This window comes from Macaca thibetana, chromosome 17, assembly GCF_024542745.1.
Source record: "Macaca thibetana thibetana isolate TM-01 chromosome 17, ASM2454274v1, whole genome shotgun sequence".
NCBI classification, from domain to species: Eukaryota; Metazoa; Chordata; class Mammalia; order Primates; family Cercopithecidae; genus Macaca; species Macaca thibetana.
The window spans coordinates 88348448-88369551 of NC_065594.1; the positions used below are offsets into that span (position 1 = coordinate 88348448).

General features: G+C 39.3%; 1 protein-coding gene across 2 annotated transcripts in view; it reads left to right on the forward strand.

The window, feature by feature from the left end:
- MYO16 (myosin XVI) overlaps nt 1–21104 on the forward strand; it is a 615551-nt gene that overhangs the window by 123434 nt on the left and 471013 nt on the right. For both annotated transcript variants that reach the window (XM_050766698.1, XM_050766697.1), the window contains one exon: nt 7036–7106. In XM_050766698.1, coding sequence (XP_050622655.1) covers nt 7036–7106 — 71 coding nt within the window. The remainder of the gene's footprint in view (nt 1–7035; nt 7107–21104) is intronic.

Below are 21104 nucleotides of genomic sequence, written 5' to 3' on the forward strand. Positions count from 1 at the left end.
TACCAGGTTTTAAAATCTATATGAAAGTATCAAATGGAAAGTGTAGAACTAAAAAATAATGTGACAAATTAAAATTGAACTGATGGCTTTAACAATTGATTGTACATAGCTGAAAAGGATTTCATATTGTGGCAGGGCAGTAGAAAATATCCAGGGTAGTATATTGAGTGAAAACAAAGGAAGGCCTAAGAGATATAAGGAAGATGATGATAATGCTGAACACAATCTCAGTGTGATCCTTGAGGAGGAAAAGGAATGAAATGGGTTATAAGTAATATTTGAAGGGAAAATGGTAATTCAGTTTTCAGAACAAATTCAAGATATATAGCCAGTGATTCAAGAAGCACTACAAATCATTCTGATCCCTTTTGTCCTCTGTCTTCTCCTCTACCAGTGCCAACTAGATTATACACTCTATGAAGGCAAGATTGTTTTCTATTTATTCTCTGTACATCTGTACCTCTTGGGATAGTGCTAACTATTAATACAAAAAGGACGCTCACTAAATATTTGTTTCATTTGTCATAACTTCACAGTGGATTGGGATTGGAGAATCTAGGTCAATGGGGCCTTGAAGACCTTGGACTTGGCTTACAGTCTTCAGGATTTAGTCAGGTCCAGTTTTGATTAAGTTGAGTGGGAAAAAAGAAATCTTAAAGCCATGGCCAAAGTGACATGAAATGAGTTTTTACTGGTTGAAGACTGTGAGATCTCTGGGGCTAAGGTGGGTCTCAGCTACTGCTTGATTCCAGGTGCTTCAAGCTAATTCGCCCATAATTTGCTTGCTAAGGCTGGAACCTAATGTACCTTGACTTCATGCCCAGCCCTGATGGGTCTCCTTGTCCAGAAGGGTGGCTGGTAGCAGTCTTGAGCATCCTATGAGTGCGTGTGGATCTGAGTCAAATCAGAAGCAAACACTTAAGGTATGATTGAGCAGCTCACTTGAATAAAGACTTCAGGCAGAGCCCACCAAAGCTCCAAAAACCTGGCTCGACCCTCTTATCATGAACCTACTGTTTCCAGGCTGGACGGAAACAAACTGAACAGTCCTTGGATGCTGATTCCCTTGGCTGTCTATGCTTCTCGGTATTATAGTCATCAAGGAACATAGGAATCAATGGACACATGTTTGACTGCCTGAATTTAATAACCTGGTGACAGAACAATTTATATCTTTCCAAAGTTTGGGTAAGGATCTAAAACATAGCGAGGGTTGAGGGTCATTGCCCAGACTCAGTCTCTGACTGGAGGCCTCCCCATCCACTGCGGCCTGAGCACCTCCTGTGAGCTCACACTGATTATTCTGGATCCACGGATCCATTCCAGAGGTCCAGCTGAATATGCATGTATTGAGAATACTGTGTGTCCCGAGGGATCCTGTGGGACACGAGGCACTAGGGGCCAAACTCTCAATGACAAATTAATGGGAAAGGATCTTCCATCAAGTCTTTGCCACTTACTAATTCGGTCACTTCCAAATGAGGCGTTCAGAGGTAATTTCCTGAGATTGTAAAATCTTAGCAGTTTTTCTCAGAATGTCTTTAAGGGACCATCTGCGCCAGAATCTCCTGCAATGTGTGTGCATGTGTTTTTTTTAAAAACACAATTTTAGATCCCACAACAAAGCTCCTGAATCAAAGGACTGAAGAGATGGGACTAGGAATTGATTCTAATGGGGGCAGCAATAGCTCCTAAAGGTACAAGAATGGGATTTTGGAGGGCAAAAACTCTTAGCTAAAGCAACCGTTTTGTGACCCTCCATCCGGCCACATTCCATAAGTAGATATCCCAGCCTGTCGGCATTATTACAATTTCACAGAGAGTGAGGGGATGATAATAAAAAACAGATTGAGAAGCCCTGAACTAGGAAAATTCATCTTAATAAAATCCTCAAGTTATTCTTATACATCCTAAAGTTTGAGCTCTACTTAGGAAAGGAAATCTGTATTTCAGCAGCACTGCTGTGCAAATAGACGTTTCTGTGGTGTTGATAACATAATTTCTATATTCCTGCTTCTTGCTTCTCTTCTTGATTGACATGTTAATGAGATAAGATACAATTTTCAAAGGCATTCTCAGACGACTAACAACTGTATGGAAATTCTCAGGCATACATTTTTAGAAGTCTTCACATTGATGTTTTCATTATCATTTCAGGAGGAAAAAAATGACACTGGCTTGATACTTTGTTGTTATTCATTGTAACTTCTTTATTTAGAAATAAAACCAAACTTACAGAAAACTTTCCCAGATAACACAAGAACTCCCATATATCCTCTATCCAGGTTTACCAATTGCTAACTTCTTATCATGCATGATTGTCCTTCCTTCTGTCTGGAAACTATCTTCTGCAGGGCTTGTAACAGGAACAGAATTGAGAACCCAGGTATGCTTAGTTTTATCTTCCTTTCCTCTGTTGATGTTAAATGTAACACCTTTGTGAATATAAGAGCCACTGTAGTGGAGATTGTGTGAGAGTAGGTATAGATTGCTATGCAGTCACATGTCCACCCTAGCTAATGGGGTCTCCAAAGACTTTACAGATAAATGGTTGCAATACAGTATCTAGAAACACAAAATAAATGCTGACAACCAGGTGGACTATTATGTTTGGTTATCGTTGGTGATGGTGGGAACCAGCTGCATAGTCTATTAAAGCCACTTAGCAAATTTTATGATGTATTTTAGTCCATTTTTTACCCCAATAGCTGAAAATTTGGAGAATGAATGTTTCTTTTTAAATATCAAATGATGCCCCCCCGCCCCACCGCCCACAGGCATCTCGATGGAGTTCTGCTGCAGCTTGATGATGAAGCCACAAATATACAATAAATGCTGAATCCGTTCCAAGCGGCAACACTATAAAAGGAAGCATGCGCTTCGTTATTCTATTTGGTCCCCAGATGGCTGTTTTCCTTAGGCTGTTTCCTTGCAGATTTTGTCATAACAGAAAGACTCAGAGTGGTGCTGCCGTTTCACTTGACTGGCCGCTCCAATCACGTTATTACAAGGTTGCTATGAACCCATACCTTTTTGGATAATGTATTTTAACAGAAATTTGAGTAATTTCCCACACAATTAGTAATTCTGAGACCACTACAATGGATCTTGATCCTGGCTGTGATTCTGAAGTTCTGCTCTCTGATTCTGGGGTTAAGGGCACGATCACGAGTCCTGTGGCTGCACTTGAGTTCTGGTTCCATCATGTACCTATGGTTTCAGGGAACCACGTAATATAACAGAGCCTCAGCTTCCTTATTAGTAAAAGAAAGAGTGACAATTCTAGTGTCCGTATTATAGAGAATTAAAGTAATTCTTACACGTAAGGTACTTAGTACAGGGTTACACCAAAAATGTTCTACATGTGTTGGTTTCATAATTTTCTTCTCAAAATTGTTATAAACTAATTATTATACAAATGATGTTTTCTTCATTATATCTTCATATTTAGGTCCCTTACAATTCCAGTTTTTAACCCTTAGCAGAGTCATAGAATTTAGCTCACATTACTATATGTATATGCAAAGAATAACCTATTTCTTATTTGGCCAGTAGTTGATTTTGTCTTTTTCTTGAGTCCTTACTCATGGTAATGATGGGCAAGCCAGTTAATATTGAGTTTGTGGTTCTAACATGGTTCCATCTTGATCATGCAAACAGCCCTCTCAAAAAAACTGTCCTATCTAGGACAAACAAAACACAGATTGCCCTTTTCTCACTAGGATGATGCCTGGCTGGATGGAGGAAGAAGCTTATCTTCCTAGCATGTTTCCCTGTGATGAGAAGGACCTTCAGAGAGCTGGAGTGTAGCCCTGCTCTCATGCCTGGGCATTCCTGGGCAGTGTTCTTTATGAGTTTCATGATTGCCCACTTTAGTGATCTGGAGCTCTCCCTTGCTAGCTCATGAGAGCCAACTGTTAAAATTCCAGGAATTTTATGAGTTGGTTGTGAAACAGTTAAAAAATACCTATATTAAAAATTAACTGACATGAACTTACAATGCAGTAGATGGCATTTAAAGCAAAGGTAATAAAGATTCACTTTCTCCATGCTCAGCATTCTCCTTTGCCGTGTATATTTCCCCCTTTGTTCCACTTTTGTTTGATAAATTATACACTCAACCTCCAGGATAATATGCTAAATTTGCCTCACGTATATTCTGCATTTAAATTCAACATTTAGTAACCAGAAAGTTTGGAAAACATTCAGAATAGATCTTAAAGTATGGATTCTATGATATATTATTATGGGGTTTTATTACACATAGTCATTCCAGTCATTTATTGATCCTTACGAAGTGCCTGGAGCATGCTACATATGTTGTCTCATTTAATTCTCACAATATCCCCATGAAGTGAGTACGACTGTCCATTGTTTTACTGACAAAAAACTGAGACATAAAGTTCAGTAGCTTTCCAGGTCTCAGGCTGAAACCTGTGTAACTCCAAACCCAAAGAATATGGATCACTGATTTCTATTATGTATGATTCACTGTGTGTCTGCATAATGGACTCTGCATAAAAATCCGATTGCATTTTGCTAATATTATAACATGATGCAATCTACTTCACACTGTCTTTGTAGTGAGATCACGTTTGTGCTATCTCTTTGCAGAATATAAAAAAATCAATATTAGTTAATTCATGATGGATAATTTCATTTGCTAAAAGGATAAATACTAGAGTAAAAGTGCTGTCTATCATCTGAGGAAACCATTGGCAAATGTATGAAATGAACTTTCTATTATCATGAAAGGGATTTTAAACATTAAGAGTAATGAGTACATGAGGTTGCAAGAGGTGGCTTCATATATATATATATATATATATATATATATATATATATATATATAGAGAGAGAGAGAGAGAGAGAGAGAGAGAGAGAGAGAGAGAGAGAGAGAGGCAGAAAAAGGGTGGGAGGAAGAGCATCTCCATACCATGTAACAGGACCATTCTTGGAAATACAGTGAAGAACAAGAGGAAAATGGCCTTGGCCTCCTCGACTTTTCTTGTAACAGCAGAGAAAGAAGATAACCCAGCTGGCAAATGAATACAACATGAGCTGTCAGGTTACAGCTGATCCTACAAGTTTGCCACCTTTGAGAATGTTTTTGTAACACACTACTCAATGTGAGCAGATTCTAGGTTATGAAAAGAATTAAATCCTTGACTGCAGAAAGAACATCATCAAAGGAAAGTCCCTTGGCAATGAATAGATGTGAACATGCATCTATTTAGGAACTTCTTCCTGGATGTGCTCCAAGGGTGCGCTGATGTAAGGAAAGGGTGGCCGGGGCACACGGGGCAGGGCAGGCTGACCTGGCTCACAGGTGGAGGCCTGTCTCCCTCATCATACCCACTGCACCCACCGTCAAAGAGCTCGACCTTCCTGGAGAGGAGGCTTCGCATAGTCACCATGTCAGCCAAGACTCATGTTGCCTTCTGTGATATGCAGTTAGATTTGGGGAAGAGAGTCAGAGACTAGACATTGGAACACATAAAAGAATTGGAGTGCCATAGGAAAGATGGCCCCTTCAGGCAACATTTCACTTTACAGATAAAGTTAATTGGGAAGACAGTATGCCTCAGTGAGGTATGAGTTTGAACCTGAGCCATTTTGTACAGTTCTGTGTCATAATGAAATAAAAGAGTAACTGTTGCTTTAATTTTGTCTGTGTGGAAAATGCATTCATGGTATTTTATTAAAAGTATGGTATTGCTATTAGTAGTGGAAACCATTATAGTGCGTTGGGGATTGAAGAACCTTTCTGTGGGGCTGGTCTTATAGCTTCATTTTAAGTAGCAGAGAATGGAACACAATCAATCAATCTCTTAATAGTCTGTGGCATTCTGTGTACTAATGAATTCACCTTTGCTGTTCAAATGGAAATACAGGTCACCTTTCAACTGTGAATTTATTCTAGTAATTGGTATATAGTTTGATCCATTTGACTTAACTAATTTGGATATATGTGGCTTTGTTCTGAAGCGCTTTGTGAGAATGGTGGAAACATTGCCAAGGGCTCATGGCACCAGTGGAAGGTTAATGTTAAAAAGGAAGCTTTTATTGCTTTAAGCCAATGGGCCTTAATGAATTAAAAATAAAAATAAAAATTCAGTGACCAGATGTACCATATGACCCAGCCATCCCATTACTGGGTATATACCCAAAGGATTATAAATGATGCTGCTATAAGGACACATGCACACATATGTTTATTGCGGCACTATTCACAATAGCAAAGACTTGGAATCAACCCAAATGTCCATCAGTGACAGATTGGATTAAGAAAATGTGGCACATATACACCATGGAATACTATGCAGCCATAAAAAAGGATGAGTTTGTGTCCTTTGTAGGGACATGGATGCAGCTGGAAACCATCATTCTTAGCAAACTATCACAAGAACAGAAAACCAAACACCGCATGTTCTCACTCATAGGTGGCAACTGAACAATGAGATCACTTGGACTCAGGAAGGGGAACATCACACACCGGGGCCTATCATGGGGAGGGGGGAGGGGGGAGGGATTGCATTGGGAGTTATACCTGATGTAAATGACGAGTTGATGGGTGCAGCACACCAACATGGCACAAGTATACATATGTAACAAACCTGCACGTTATGCACATGTACCCTACAACTTAAAGTATAATAATAATAAAAAAAAAATTCAGTGACCTAATGCCCATGTGAACCTAATGAAGTAATTTCTTTCATTTTGCTTTTTGTTCTACAATGGATGCAAACACCAGACACTTTGAAACAGTAAACTTTAAAAAAATCTGTTTCACTTTCTCATTAATTTGCATGGTTGTAATAGGAAATTATGTTGCCCAACCATGGAATAAGTTTGAAGATGGCGAGAAACACCACCAATCATCATGTAAAATAGGGTCGGATGGCACAGAAGCTATCTTTGTTGGTGTTCACAGCTGTTTGCGTTTTAGATGTGAATCAAAGGCTACACATTTGGTTCCACACGTGGAAGAAGGACGCTCTGTAACTCCATTCTCCTCTCTGTTGTTTTCAGTGCTTCGGCTCCTAAAGGAGGGGGCAGACCCCCACACCCTCGTCTCCTCGGGAGGGTCCCTGCTCCATCTGGTAAGAACCGGCACAATCAGTGCCAGTGCATGGGGACACCCGGGGGAGAATACATTACAGGTTCCAACCCAGGAACGAAATGCACATCTCACGGACGATGATCAGAAGGAGGATGTGTTTCTAATTAACAGGCTTGGATAATCTGCTGCAATTATTGTTAATTACTGTATTGAAGTTTGTAAGTAATCTTTCATCAATGAAGTTAGAATTTCTGCCCTAAAGAAATCACTTTTAAAAACTAATAGCCTTCAAAATAAGTTAAATAATATTGTATCAGTTATACAGTATTAGGCAATCATCCTTTCTTTTTTCCCACAAGTTGTCCTTATTCCTCTAATGAAATTTTACTATATTTTGCTCGTGATCCAGCTCATAGAAATGCAAATACAGCCTGCCCTGTAGTATTTTAGAAACAAAGAAGGGGGTAAGTGAATAAATAAGTAACTACATTTAAAAATATTATATTATACAGTGAGCTGAGATCCGACCACTGCACTCCAGCCTGGGTGGCAGAGCGAGACTCCGTCTCAAAAAAAAAAAAAAAAAAAAAAAAATATTATATTATAAATAACTACATTTAAAATATCATATTAGGTCATGTGCAAGAAATTTTTGCTGGTTCTGTTAGGGGCCAAAATAAAGTAAAAGTCAATAATTATTCGATTTGGTGGTCTTTACAACTAATTTAAAGATAGGAACTTAATTTTGAAAAATATAAATTAACGTAAGATATCAGTCTAATTTATGACTGTCTTTCAACACAAAAAATAATGTTGTATTTCTTCACACTATAGCAAACTGTAGTAGAGGGGGTCACGCCCTTAACTTCCAGAAGCTTCTTAACATCACATAAATTTTCAACCTTGATTGCACCTGGGAATCACATGGGTGTTATTAAAATACTGACACCTGACTCCCAACCCGAGTTGAACTCACAAAGATTCTTCTTTTTTCTGGGATGTAGCTTGACCACTGGGAGTTGTTAAGACTTCCCAGGTGATTCTAATTTATGGCCAATGTTGGGGAAAAACTGCACGAAAGAGAAACTGGTGTATACCAAAGGCTCAAGAGATCTGGAATGCAAGTTATTACATAGTCAGCAGAACAGAAAAAGAACAGAGAATATTGTGATAGAAGACAGTTTGCCAAAGAACATAGGCGCTTTCTCTCTAGCATTGGAAATAGATACAAAGAGAGATTTCCAGGTAACCTTTTCCTTCTCTGGAATGTTTTGGTTATGAAATATCTCTGTTTTACACTCAGATACTTATATGACTTCCATGATATTTTCAAGGAGTCGTACCTCATTAGTCCCTAGATCCTAGGTTTTGTTTTAAGCAATCCTACTAGGCCCATTCTGCTAAGAGTCTTCCGTAGATCAATATTCTCTTCATGGCAAATATCATAAGCCTGTTTTTTTGTTTGTTTGTTTGTTTGTTTTTGTTGTTGTTGAGACGGAGTCTCGCTCTGTCCCCCAGGCTGGAGTGCAGTGGTGCCATCTCCACTCACTGCAAACTCCACCTCCCGGGTTTACGCCATTCTCCTGCCTCAGCCTCCCGGGTAGCTGGGACTACAGGCGCCCGCCACCACGCCCGGCTAATTTTTTGTATTTTTAGTACAGATGGGGTTTCACCGTGTTAGCCAGGATGGTCTCAATCTCCTGACCTCATGATCTGCCTGCCTCGGCCTCCCAAAGTGCTGGGATTACAAGCGTGAGCCACCGCGCCCGGCCCATCAGCCTGTTTTTCAGAAGGTCTAGTTATCAGCATGTTTGCACGTCCCAGTAGAAGACAGACCTCTTCCGTGAACAAATCAGTGCAAGTCATTGTTGCTGTTACTAGGAAAGTGTTATTTCTGTGTATTTATGTGTGAGAGAGAAAGAGGAAGGAAAGGAGAAGGAAGAGGAGAGGGAAGGGAAACACAAGGGGCACAGGGGACAGCAAGAGACTGTCACTTCTTCACGTGTGTGTATACATATAGAGAGAGATTAGATTGATATGTTAATTTTGATATTTTTCAAAATTAAGTTCCTATCTTTAAATTAATTGTGAAGACCACCAAATCAAATACCTGTTGTCTTTTACTTTATGTTTGTCCCTAACAGATATAGATAGGTAGGTAGATAGGTAGGTAGATAGATAGATAGAGATAGAGATAGAGATATATAGTATCTGACTTTGAATGAACACATGCATCTCTATGCTCCCAATCAACAAATTAGCAGTTGCTTTCTTGACCTTTGAAATGAAGCCACACCACCACCATCTCTCATCCCCTCGGCAGCTGCCAGCCAGTTTTAAACCGCCATCTCTCTTTTCTGGATAAACAGCTTTCTCACTCTTCTCCCAGGTTCCATCTTTGCCTACACCATCCTGTTTCCCATTCTCAGCCAGGTCATGTCACTTCTGTATCTGAAATGCTCCAACAGCTTTCCTTCTCTCATAAGTAAAAGCCAAAGTCCTGCTTATGACCACACCATGATCTGTCTCAAGCCCCAGCCCACAGCCGTTGCATCTTCTCCAGTCACTTTCCCTCCGTGCTCTGCTCTGCTGACACCAGCCGTCTTGCTGCTCATTCAGCACCGGCCTGTGCTCCTGCTTCGTGTGCTCTTGCCGGGTTTCCACATGGTACAAGCCTCCCAGATGTACACGGCTCGCTTGCTGACTTGCTGTGGGTCTCTGCTCAACGTGATCTAAAGGAGCAGCCCTCCCTGGCTTGCCCTATGGGGTATAGTAACTCACCGCTGATGCCTCACAAGCAACTCCACTTCCATCCCTTTATCTTGTTCTTCCCCATCTTTTATAGCACACTTGTCACCAAACCCATCGTAGGTTCAGGTGACTCTTTTCTATTTCCTAGAATGTTAGCTCCATCGGAGGCAGGACTTGTCATATTTTCATGAATATTATAATGCCCAGGAGAGCGCCTGATACTCAGAGATGCTCAGTAGCTTTGTTAAGGAGATAAGCTAATTAATTAATGTTACTACTTAATTAATATCTGACACTGTGATAGATATTGGGGTGAAAAGATGCAAAATGCGTATACTGTGTGCATCTGAGGGAGACAGAAAAAGAAACCGCTGATTGCAGCGGACTGAAGAGGGATACGCAGATGACAGTGAAGGAGGCAAACAATGGGGCCACTCGGCTGCCTCTGGGCATCAGTTACAAAGGCTTTTCTCACTCTCCTGGTCCGGCTTAATAACCCTTTTGTCCAAGCTCTCATAACATACACTCCTTGCTTCTCTGTAGATATTGCCACAATGGAGTATAATTAATGGAATATGTGGCTTTTTCTCTCTGCTAGACTGAAATCTCAGAAACCGTGACTGTCTTGGATACTTTTCTTAGCATGTGATGCATAGTGAATACTTGTCCAAGGTCTCATAATGTGCCCTCCTTGCTTCTCCATAGATCTTGTCACAGTGGATTCTAATTAATGGAATATGTGGCTTTTTCTCTCGGCTAGACTGAAATCTCAAAAACTGTGGCTGTCTTGTATACTTTTCTGTTCTTAGCATGTGATGCATAGTGAATACTCAATACATAGTCAGTGAATGAATGAATGAGCTCTAAGGATATAAGGCGTGATGCATAGTGAATACTCAATACATAGTCAATGAATGAATGAATGAGCTCAAAGGATATAAGGCGTGATGCATAGTGAATACTCAATACATAGTCAATGAATGAACGAATGAGCTCTAAGTATATAAGGCGTGATGCATAGTGAATACTCAATACATAGTCAATGAATGAACGAATGAGCTCTAAGGATATAAGGCGTGATGCATAGTGAATACTCAATACAGAGTCAATGAATGAATGAATGAGCTCTAAGGATATAAGGCGTGATGCATAGTGAATACTCAATACATAGTCAATGAATGAACGAATGAGCTCTAAGGATGTAAGGCATGATGCATAGTGAATACTCAATACATAGTCAGTGAATGAATGAATGAGCTCTAGGGATATAAGCGTCTCTTTGGGTGAAGACCTAGTTAACAGTATACAGAGTATACTCTAAGCCTGGGTAACAGAGTATAAAGATTCAGAAATGGTAGCATTTGAAGGAAAAAGAAATGAGAAGATTAAACTGATGAGGGAGATGGAAAGCACTTTATTAACTCCCAACCCAGTGCAAAAATATTGTATTTTTATATTGTTATGCAAAGGTTGTGAGACTAGGACAAAGTGGAAGATGAATCTGGAGGACGGATAAGGAAACCTCGTGGCAGCTGAAGGAGGGGGCGCTCAGTGCTGAAGTCTCTTTTTCCTGGGGTTACCAAGTAAATAAAAACAAATGAAAAATTGCAGGTTGCTGGAGAGATGAAATTACAGGGTTTCAAAATGTCTTAAGTACTGAAAAAGGCAATTTAGCCATCTAAAATGTCAAGCGTGAGTATCTGTGCTGTTTGCCTCACCTTTTGGGCGTCCCACGTTATGGAGCCTGAAGCTTCATCAGCAGGGAGCTTTAATTATAGACGATCAGGGACTTGGAGGGAGCGGCAGAATGCGTTTGTGGAGCATCAGGAATCAGCTGCAGAAATTACTGCGTTGTGTTGTTTACCTCAATTGTTGTTAAAAGTGGATATTTGAGAAACATTTTAACATTTTTGGCCATATAACATCTTTAGTTTTATCTTCTTTTTCATAAAATTTCAACAAATACATCTGAATTAATCTTTTTACCTCATCCTCTATTGAATCATGTCTGTGTTAAACCTATGGCAGGTATCAGGTACTCTGACAGAAGGGGATTAATTGCAAAAAGTAACAACGTCTGTATCCCAGGCATTTGGTCTCATGAGGACAGTATAGACGAAACCTTACATTTAACTCTTTGCAAAAAAAAAAAAATTATGTTTATGAAGTAAAAAACAGTATTACATAGGTTTTGCTAAAATGTCTGGAGTTTTGTTAGTACCTTTATTCAATGAGCAATTGAGAAGGAGCTCCTGATGGTAACTGAACCCTCAGCCTCAGACTATAGCCAAGTTTGGATGAAATATATTAGAAATAAGAAATACTCTTTCTTTGATCAAGTGAATTATAGATATAGGAATTTAAACAGTGGAATTCATGTAGCTGTTAAAAATATTGAGCCGGCTGGGCGCGGTGACTCACGCCTGTAATCCTAACACTTTGGGAGGCTGAGGCGGGTGGATCATGAGGTCAGGAGATTGAGACCATCCTGGTTAACAAGGTGAAACCCGTCTCTACTAAAAATACAAAAAATTGGCTGGGTGTGGTGGCGGGCGCCTGTAGTCCCAGCTACTCAGGAGGCTGAAGCAGGAGAATGGTGTGAACCCGGGAGGCGGAGCTTGCAGTGAGCTGAGATCACGCCACTGCACTCCAGCCTGGGCGACAGAGCGAGACTCCATCTCAAAAGAAAAAATATATATATATTGAGCCATAATGTATCTGAAACTATGTCCAAAACATACATGTCCAAAGCAGGTTACAGAATAGTGCGTAAAGCACAATCGGATGTATGAGAGAGAGAGAGAATCCTTTTAATAGCCAGTGGAGGATCTTGAAGACCAGATAAGCAATTTTCAACAGTGACTCAGGTTGGGTAAAGGGGACAAGGTCTTTTAATTTTTTTCTGTTTCCTTTTTACAAATGACTTGAACATTTTAAATAAGCATGCATGTTTCATATAATAAAACTAACGTAAAACTAGTTAAGACTGTTTTTATTTAAATTTTGAATTATTTAATAATTTTGCTACTCAAACAAGAAAATGTGCTGCTCAAAACCGAGCTGCTTTTTGTGCTTCACCATCAGTTTCTCTAAAGGCTTGGATGCTATAGGAAGCAGAGATAATTAGCAACTTACTACATAGAGGCGGTTCAACAGCCTAATTTTCAAACTCTAGCAGAAAATAATGTATTTTACAGAGGCAGAATATCAGGATTCCAGAGAAAATGCCTAGAGAAGTATCTTATTTTTAAAAATATATAGTGTTAAAGAACAAAAATAGTTGATGTGTGGAAGGTGCCCACCAGCGACCCCGCCCACCCACCTGGACACTGGCCATTGAACTCCAACCCCCTTTTCTGCTTTCCTAGAAGAAAAATGGCAAGAGCTACAAGGGCAGACTCTAGCAAGAACATCGTTCACAGCAGAAGACAATGTCCCCTCTGCACAGGGGCGTTTTCCACACGGGGCCCCCACTCCACATCCTCCAAGGACCTCACAGGGGCTGTTCCTGCATGTTCCTTGGAGGATGTGGAATGGGAGCCCCATGGAGGATGCAGCAGCAGAAAGCAGGAGGCAGGTGAGGGGCAGGGAAGAGAGCGGGCACAGCCAGGCGAGTTGGGTGATCTGACGTCTGAGGGTGAGTGCTGCAGGGTGCTGCCTGGCCCTGGCAAACAGGCAATGGAGGGGCCACGGACTGTGAACAAGAGACTCTTCACATAACCCCAGGGGTGCAATTCAAGATTCAAAATTCTGGCTGGATGTGGCTTTTTCAAATTCAATGTCTTTTGGGTCCTTGAGAACCATCACATTCATAATTGGAAAGTCCCTAGTTCAGAATTTTAGATCATTAGTGAAATCTCCAGCTACATCTTGGATGAGAATAATAACCTTGACCTGCCTGCGGGCGTATTTTTATCATGATTCCCTGCATGCTTGACTTAGAGGGCAAAAGGGCAACAGAAGAGCACGTTGTGATGATGCTTTAAATGCTACCAGAAACCCAGTGGATGAGTTTTCCATTTTTTAGGAATACACACAGGCCTGATTTGCTCCACATCAAACGATCAAAGAAAGGCCCCAGTGAAGTTAGTAGCTAGATTTTGTGTTTTGTTTTTATATCTTTGTAATAAGGATCCCAAATTATTAAGAATCAGAACTCTTTCCTGGCAGGGTGAAGGCAGATAACAAGGCATTTTTCACAGACTTCTGATAGAATTGTAACTCCCCTAAGGAAACTTGCAGAAATCCACCTTCAAAGCCACTGGTAACAAAATCTTTCCTAGAGAAACTAGAGGTTTCTAGTGAGAAAGCGTTTCCTTACTTATCAGCCTGAAACTCACCTACTTAGAAAGTCCTTCCTTAAGCAATCTTAATAATTTATATTACTCTCTAGATGTACCAAACTGCTAATAATTCCACAAATGGCTGTTTCCATTCCTCCTCGATATCGCTCAGGCTGTTTCTTACTCTGGCGAGCTCTACTGAGACAGGCCAGCAGCTCACCACTGTCCACTCTCAGCTTTCTGCCTGCGTCATCCCCCAATTGTAGGTTGTTCTTCCAGAGGTGAGTTCTTGTTTATAATATCAGCCCTCTGGCTTAGCACAGCGCTGGGTGCATAGTAGTTCCTCAATGAAAATATAGGTTTAACTAACAGATATATGAATGTCTCACCCCAGGCTGCCTCCACTTGTTAAATGCCTCCTGATCCTTCAAGACTAGCTCCTGTGTTCCCATATCCAATTATCCAATTCCCATCAGGCTTTTAGGTACCTTCTGCTGTGACTGCATAGAATGCTATGCATACCCTTTATCACAAACCTCACACTATCAAACAGCACTATCTCTTAAGAGTAGTTACTGTGTAATTCACCTTCATATATACCTTGCCAAGTGCAGCTGGAATATCATGTTGCCTAATAAAATCTAGAGAATTTAAAATACAGCAAACCAGTGCTGCTGATGAAGGAGATGGGTTTATACTCACTTAACAGGAAAACAGGTTTTTAGGATTTTAAAATTTCTGGATGTGGTTCAGTGTTTAGAGTCCAGTTCCATTGGCCGGAAGCCGTGGCTCTCTGCAGTACAAATAGAAATAATAAATATAATTCAACTCACCGCATTCTGCGTAGTTTATCTATGGCGAGATAACCTGGAATATAATATTTGCCAGAGGGAAGATCATGAAAAGCAAAAATAAGTATGTTCAAGATGACACTACAGTGAATATGATCCTTCAGTGTGATGTAGTGGCAGAGAAGTGGACGTGAGTTTGCACGGATGCAAGCACAAGCTAAAAGGGCCGGTCTGCGGCATTGCTGTTGAATAAAAACGAGTGTATGGAAGTTCCAGAATGATATTAGATTTTGAGAAATTGCAAAAAAAATTAAATTTGTTTTGCTACTGATATAAATTTATCTCTTTTGTCCCCCACTTTTCTTCTCTGTCACTGTTTCTGACTTTATAGAAATGTTCTTTGAACTACTGAGAACTCATAAACATAGGACAAAAACATGGACTATATCTCATTCAAATTGTGCACCTCACATCGCTGCTTCTTCCCCCATAGCTACTAAAAGTTCAGAGCTTTTTTTTTTTTTTAAATTTACCTGTAGAACTGTGCCTGGCACATGACATTCACGAAGACAACCCCGGATCAAACTGGATGCTTTCTTAATAATTCTTTCTCTAGTCTCCTCTACCATGACTGCTCCATAACCACTACAGAGAAGGGAAGGGGAAGCTCTCATTGTGAAACATGTAGACTTGTGAAAACTCATGTTAAAATAGATCCAACCCTCATTTTAAAAATTGATGAAAGATAACTCTTATGTATGAACCACAGAATTTGATATGAACCTTCAGACTTGATGTGTGATTTGTAAATATTTGTAATAATTTTCTCATTTACTGAGTGATAGATTTCAGGGTCATTCATGATATGTTCATTAGCCAATTAGAAGGGCCAGAATCCAGAAACCACCCCTTACACCAAGACAGAAAACACACACACACACACACACACACACACACACACACACACACACACATTTTAAGTTCAAAGTTCCCTTTGCTTGTCATTTGGTTCCTATGATTTTCAGTACTTTCAGATGAATCGGCAATGTGAATTGTGTTGAGTTTGTATATTAAGACATATTACCTTTGTTTAGAAAGTTACAAATGAGTGAAGGAGTGTAGTACAAGAGAAGTTGTGAACTGCTGATGCAGTGTTGAAAGGATTTGTTGACATGTTCTAATCACACAGTCAAAGGCTTGGACAGCCTTTGAGGAAGGACTTGCTCTCTCATCACCTTGCGCTCTCAGTTTGTCTTAGGAGGCGGAATGAGATATTTTAGTCACAGATTGGGATGCCAGAATGTAATATTTCAGAGTGAAACCAGTCTTGCTAAATGACAAACCAGAAGGGTGGATAAAGTTTGTTGGAGTCCAGGAGGGATGACATTTTGGGGTTCTTATGTGGAATAAGTGGTATCGTTAATGCTTCCTCTGTTGATGGTGTTCTAAGTGGAAAGAAGACTGTCATCGTGGTCCCCAAGTCTTCCATGACAGAGAAGAGTGACCAGGTTGGGAGAAGAGGTAGTACATAAGGATGGGGTAAATCTCAGAAAGAAGCACATCAACGTAAGCATCCAGTGATTCCAGAAGAATCAACGATAAGCTCAGAAGATATCCAAACTTTTTTAGTGCTCTGTGGAAGAATAAGTTTCCCTACACTGGACGAGGCTGCAGGAGAGATGCCGTTTTCAGGGAGACTGACTTCCATTTAGGTTCTCTGGACATTTCCAGAAATGGAAATTGAGCTGGGTTCCCATCATTCCCTGGAGGGGAGTAATCTGTGGCCATGCAGGAATCTAGGAGCTTAGTTGATTAAAGGGCTTGGTAATTCAGGGCAGGCATCACAGGTAGGTTACCCATATAGTCACACAGGGCCTTCTTTTTAGAAAGGTACCATGCTTGGTATGCTTGGTTTCACCCTCTGTTATCACTATCTTGAAATTGTCAATAATTTTAAAACTGGAAGCCGCAGATTTTCATTTTGCACTGGGTCCCACCTTAGCTAGCTCTTCTTGGCATTTTGAGTGGTAAATGAAGGTGACAGCAGGAGCTTGGGGACCTGGCTCCAGGTTGCAGGTGGAGGACCTGGTGGTGTCGGAGTTCTGCTGGGCATAATAGAATGTGGGTTCAGTCACTTTCTTGGTGCCATAAAGTGTCACCGGAAAGTGACTGATGTAAGGAAGAGCAACGTGAGTTGGGAGGAAGATTTCCTGACTTGAAGAAAATTCTTTCTAGGGTAATAGATTTACTACATAACAATATTATAAGAACGTTGTAACAGGAATGTTCCGCCATCATACTCTTTTCAGACAAGAGTGACTAGAAGGTATTTATTGCTGTCAAATTATTATTCATAATCCTCTGAAATGTGATTCCCAAAATTATATCACTTGAGAGGGGCTGATACCACTTTCAACGCTGGATCTAATTAACTCTGTTTGATGAAACACAGTGAAAATCCAAGCTGCAGGTATCTGAATATAAATGTAGATTCCTGAGGTGCAGGTCAAGGATATCTTGACAGGCGCAGAAGGAGGAGGTCACATCTTTATTGATTATATGCTGAGCTATCACAAAGCTAAAGAGAGTAGAAAAGGAATTACTTGCATATGAATTTTCTAAAATGAACTGGATTGGGGCCTCACATTCTAACATCAATTTATTGAACTTTCCTACTGTGCCACTCACCTTCTGTGTCCTTGCACCCAAACCTGAAGCTCCAGGGGATGAGGCCTCAGTTCATACGGTCAGGACACTGAGTCTAGTGACCATTTTATTGCTACACATCACCAAGAACATCAGATACAGAAAGACCTTAGTTCAAAACCAAAATTATAAGAATTCACATTTGTCATTGCACCCATTGCTTACTTGAATCCTAATAATGATGTCTGCTAATACATTCCTCCATACTCTTTAGGGACCTCACACCGTGCTTGTTTGCTGTGGTGGTTATACACTCTTGACACAACCTGATAATAGGGGATGGTATGAGTATTCAGTTAGTGTATCATGATTTCGAACCATAATTTGAACACCCATTTGTTTGGTGAAGTGAGAGATTAAATATTTTGCCTAATCTTTGAAGCTGTTTTTTTGTTTCTTTTTACATACTGAATTTTGAGAGTTCTTTGTATATTCATGATAAATGTCTTTTAACAGATGGGTGTTTTGTGGATATTTTTTCTTAGATTTTGGCTTGTCTTTTTATACACTGAGAAGTATCTCCTGAGGAACAGAGGATTTTTATTTTAATTAAATTCAGTTTGCTAATATTTCCCTGATAGGCTGCATTTTTAGTCATCACTAAGATTTTCTGTTATGTTCTTTTTAGAACTTTTGTAACTTTTGGTTTTACATCTTTTGCAATTTTACATTATGAGTAATATTTGAATATAGGGCAAAATGTAGGTCAAAAGGATTTTTATACATGTGTGTACTCAATTGTTTCAGTATAGTTGACTGAAAGAACATTCTTTCTTCACTGAATTTCCCTTGCCACTTTCTTAAAAATTAGTTGTCTATACATGAATTGATCTATTTCTAAATTCTCTGTTGTGTTCATTGATTAATTTGATTTTATGCCAACACCACACTGCTTTGATTGCTATAACTTCATAATGAGGCTTGAAATTAGGTAGCTTTAGTTCATGAATTTTGGGTTCCACCACCCTAAACTTTTTGGGGCAATTTTAGGTCCTTTGCATTAACTTATGAATTTTAGATTCAGCTTTTCAATATATACAAAAAAACTCATCTGGAATTATGACACATTTGGATTGAATCTCCAGATCAATCTGGGAAGGAATGGTTTCCTAACAATATTGCATCTGCTGACCTAAGAACACACTATAAATTTCCATTTATTTAGGTTTTAAAAAAATTTATCTCACTAATATTTTGTTGATTTTGGTGTGCAGGTCTTACTGATGTTTTGTCAGATTTATCCCTAAGTATTTCAATATCCTTAATGCTATTTTAATTTATAAATTATTTTTCAAAGGCTTACCACTAGCATATAGGAATATCTTTGTTTTGTTGTATAGTGATCTTCCGTCTTTCAACTTTGCTAACTTAATTATTGGTTCTAATAACGTTGCATATTCCATTATATTTTCTACATAGACAATCATGTCATATGTGAATAATGGCAGTTTTAATTATTTCTTTTCAATCTAGATGAATGTATTTGCTTACTCCTTCCTTTTTGCCATGGCTGGAACTGCCAGTGGAATGTTGAAGGGAAGTGGTAAAAGTGAACACGCTTGTTGTCATCTTGGTTTCAGTGCAAAGTGTGGAGGGTTTCTTGGAGACAATTATTAGCTCTTGCTTTGTTATCCAGTCTAATACTCCCTGCCTTTTGTGTCATTTAGAATATGTACACTTATTTATATGGTTACTTACATGTTTAGGTTGAAATCTACCACCTTCCTTTTTTTTTGGTACGTGTCCCATTTGTTTCTCTCTCCTCTTTTTCTGCCTTCTTTAGGTTTGAGTATTTTTCATGAATCAGTTTTATCTCTTTTGTGGTATTATGCACTGTGCATGTTATTTTCGTGTTGCTTTAGTATTTTTAGGATACATCTTTGACTTAACCCTCTCTCGTTTCAAGTGGCATCCTATCCATTCACATGTAGCATAAAAACATTCCTTAAAATATTATGTTTTCATTTCTCCCCTTCCAGCCTTTGTTTTGTTGCTGTAATATATTTTAATCTGTATACATTATAAACCTCATACTCTTTCATGATTTTTAAACAATTATATTTTAAATAGACTAAATGAAAAAATATATATAACTCACACAGTCACAATTCTCAGTGCTCTTCGTTCTGACATAATCTTTTAAGAAGATATCCCACAGATCACTGATGCTCTGCCATTTAAAAAAAATCATTTTTCTTTCCTTGTCATATTTTGTTTAATTTATGTTACTGCTAAAAGAAAGAATACAAGGAAATATCAAATTATTACAAACTGATTTCTAAATCTTTTCAAAAATCTTTTCGTCTGAAATATCTAGTCTGCTGTTGATCCCATCTCAGCCATTAAAGGTCTCATCTCTGAAAGTTAAATTTGAGTCTTTTGAATATCTTTCATGTATGTACTTAACATCTTCAATAGATCCCCTAACTTTTTGAACATAGGGAATATGGTTATAAATATGATTTTAACACCCAGTTTGCTCATTCCACCAGGTGTATCTGTTCACTGTGGATCCTATTTTCCTGCTGTTTTTGTATACTTGGCAATTTTTTTGTTGGATTCTAGACACAGTAAATTTTGCCTTGTTGGGTATTCAGTATTTTTGTAAACAATCTTGAACTCTTTGGGGGCTACTAAATTATTTGGAAACAATTTCATCTCTTCAGGGCCTGAATTTGAAATTTTTTAGTTGGGAACAGAGCAGCATTTAGTTTAGGACTCATATTTCCCTCCACTGAAGCAAAACACATCTAGTACTCTACCCAGTGCCCTGTCAGTTACGCAGTTTTCAGTATGGTTGGCAGGAACAGGCACCATTTCTTGTAATTTATGAGCCCTGAGTTCTCTTTCTTTTCAGGCAGTTCTTTGCCTGACCTTGGGCAGTTTCCTAGAGTGCATGTGCTAATCATTATTCAGCTGAGCACTTGAGGGAGGCATTCTTTAGAACTTTAAAGTTTTTCTCTGTGCAGCTTTGTCCTCTCTGCTACTCTGCTCTGTGAAATGTAACCACCCTGGTCTCTCAAGACATTTCAAGAGCCAGCCTTGGTCAAGCTGGGTTCTTCTCCCTGTGCTGTAGCCTGGGAACTCTCTCAAGGTAGGAGGCTGGAACGGTAGTAGGGCTTATCTTGTTTGCTGCCCATCATTCAGAGGTCATATATTTTGTTTTTCTTTTTTAGTTGATTCAAGCAGGAAGGTACATCTGGTCCCTGTTACAGGGAAGCAAAAATTCTACAATGATTTGTTTTTAATGGTACTATCCAGTGAATTGGTGGGTAAATTTGTGTGACAGTGCTTCCAGTGGGATATTGATTGGCATTCCTTTGGGGTGGGAAATCTGTTCTATGCATACACATCACAGAAAAAGTGTGTATCTCATAACCCAGAAATTGTGCTGACCTATTTAATAATAAGTTTTTAAAAACTAATTGTACTGATATGCATTTGGCATTAATGTAACTTGTAGATGTAAATATGAAAAATACTCATAAGGCCGGGTGTGGTGGCTCT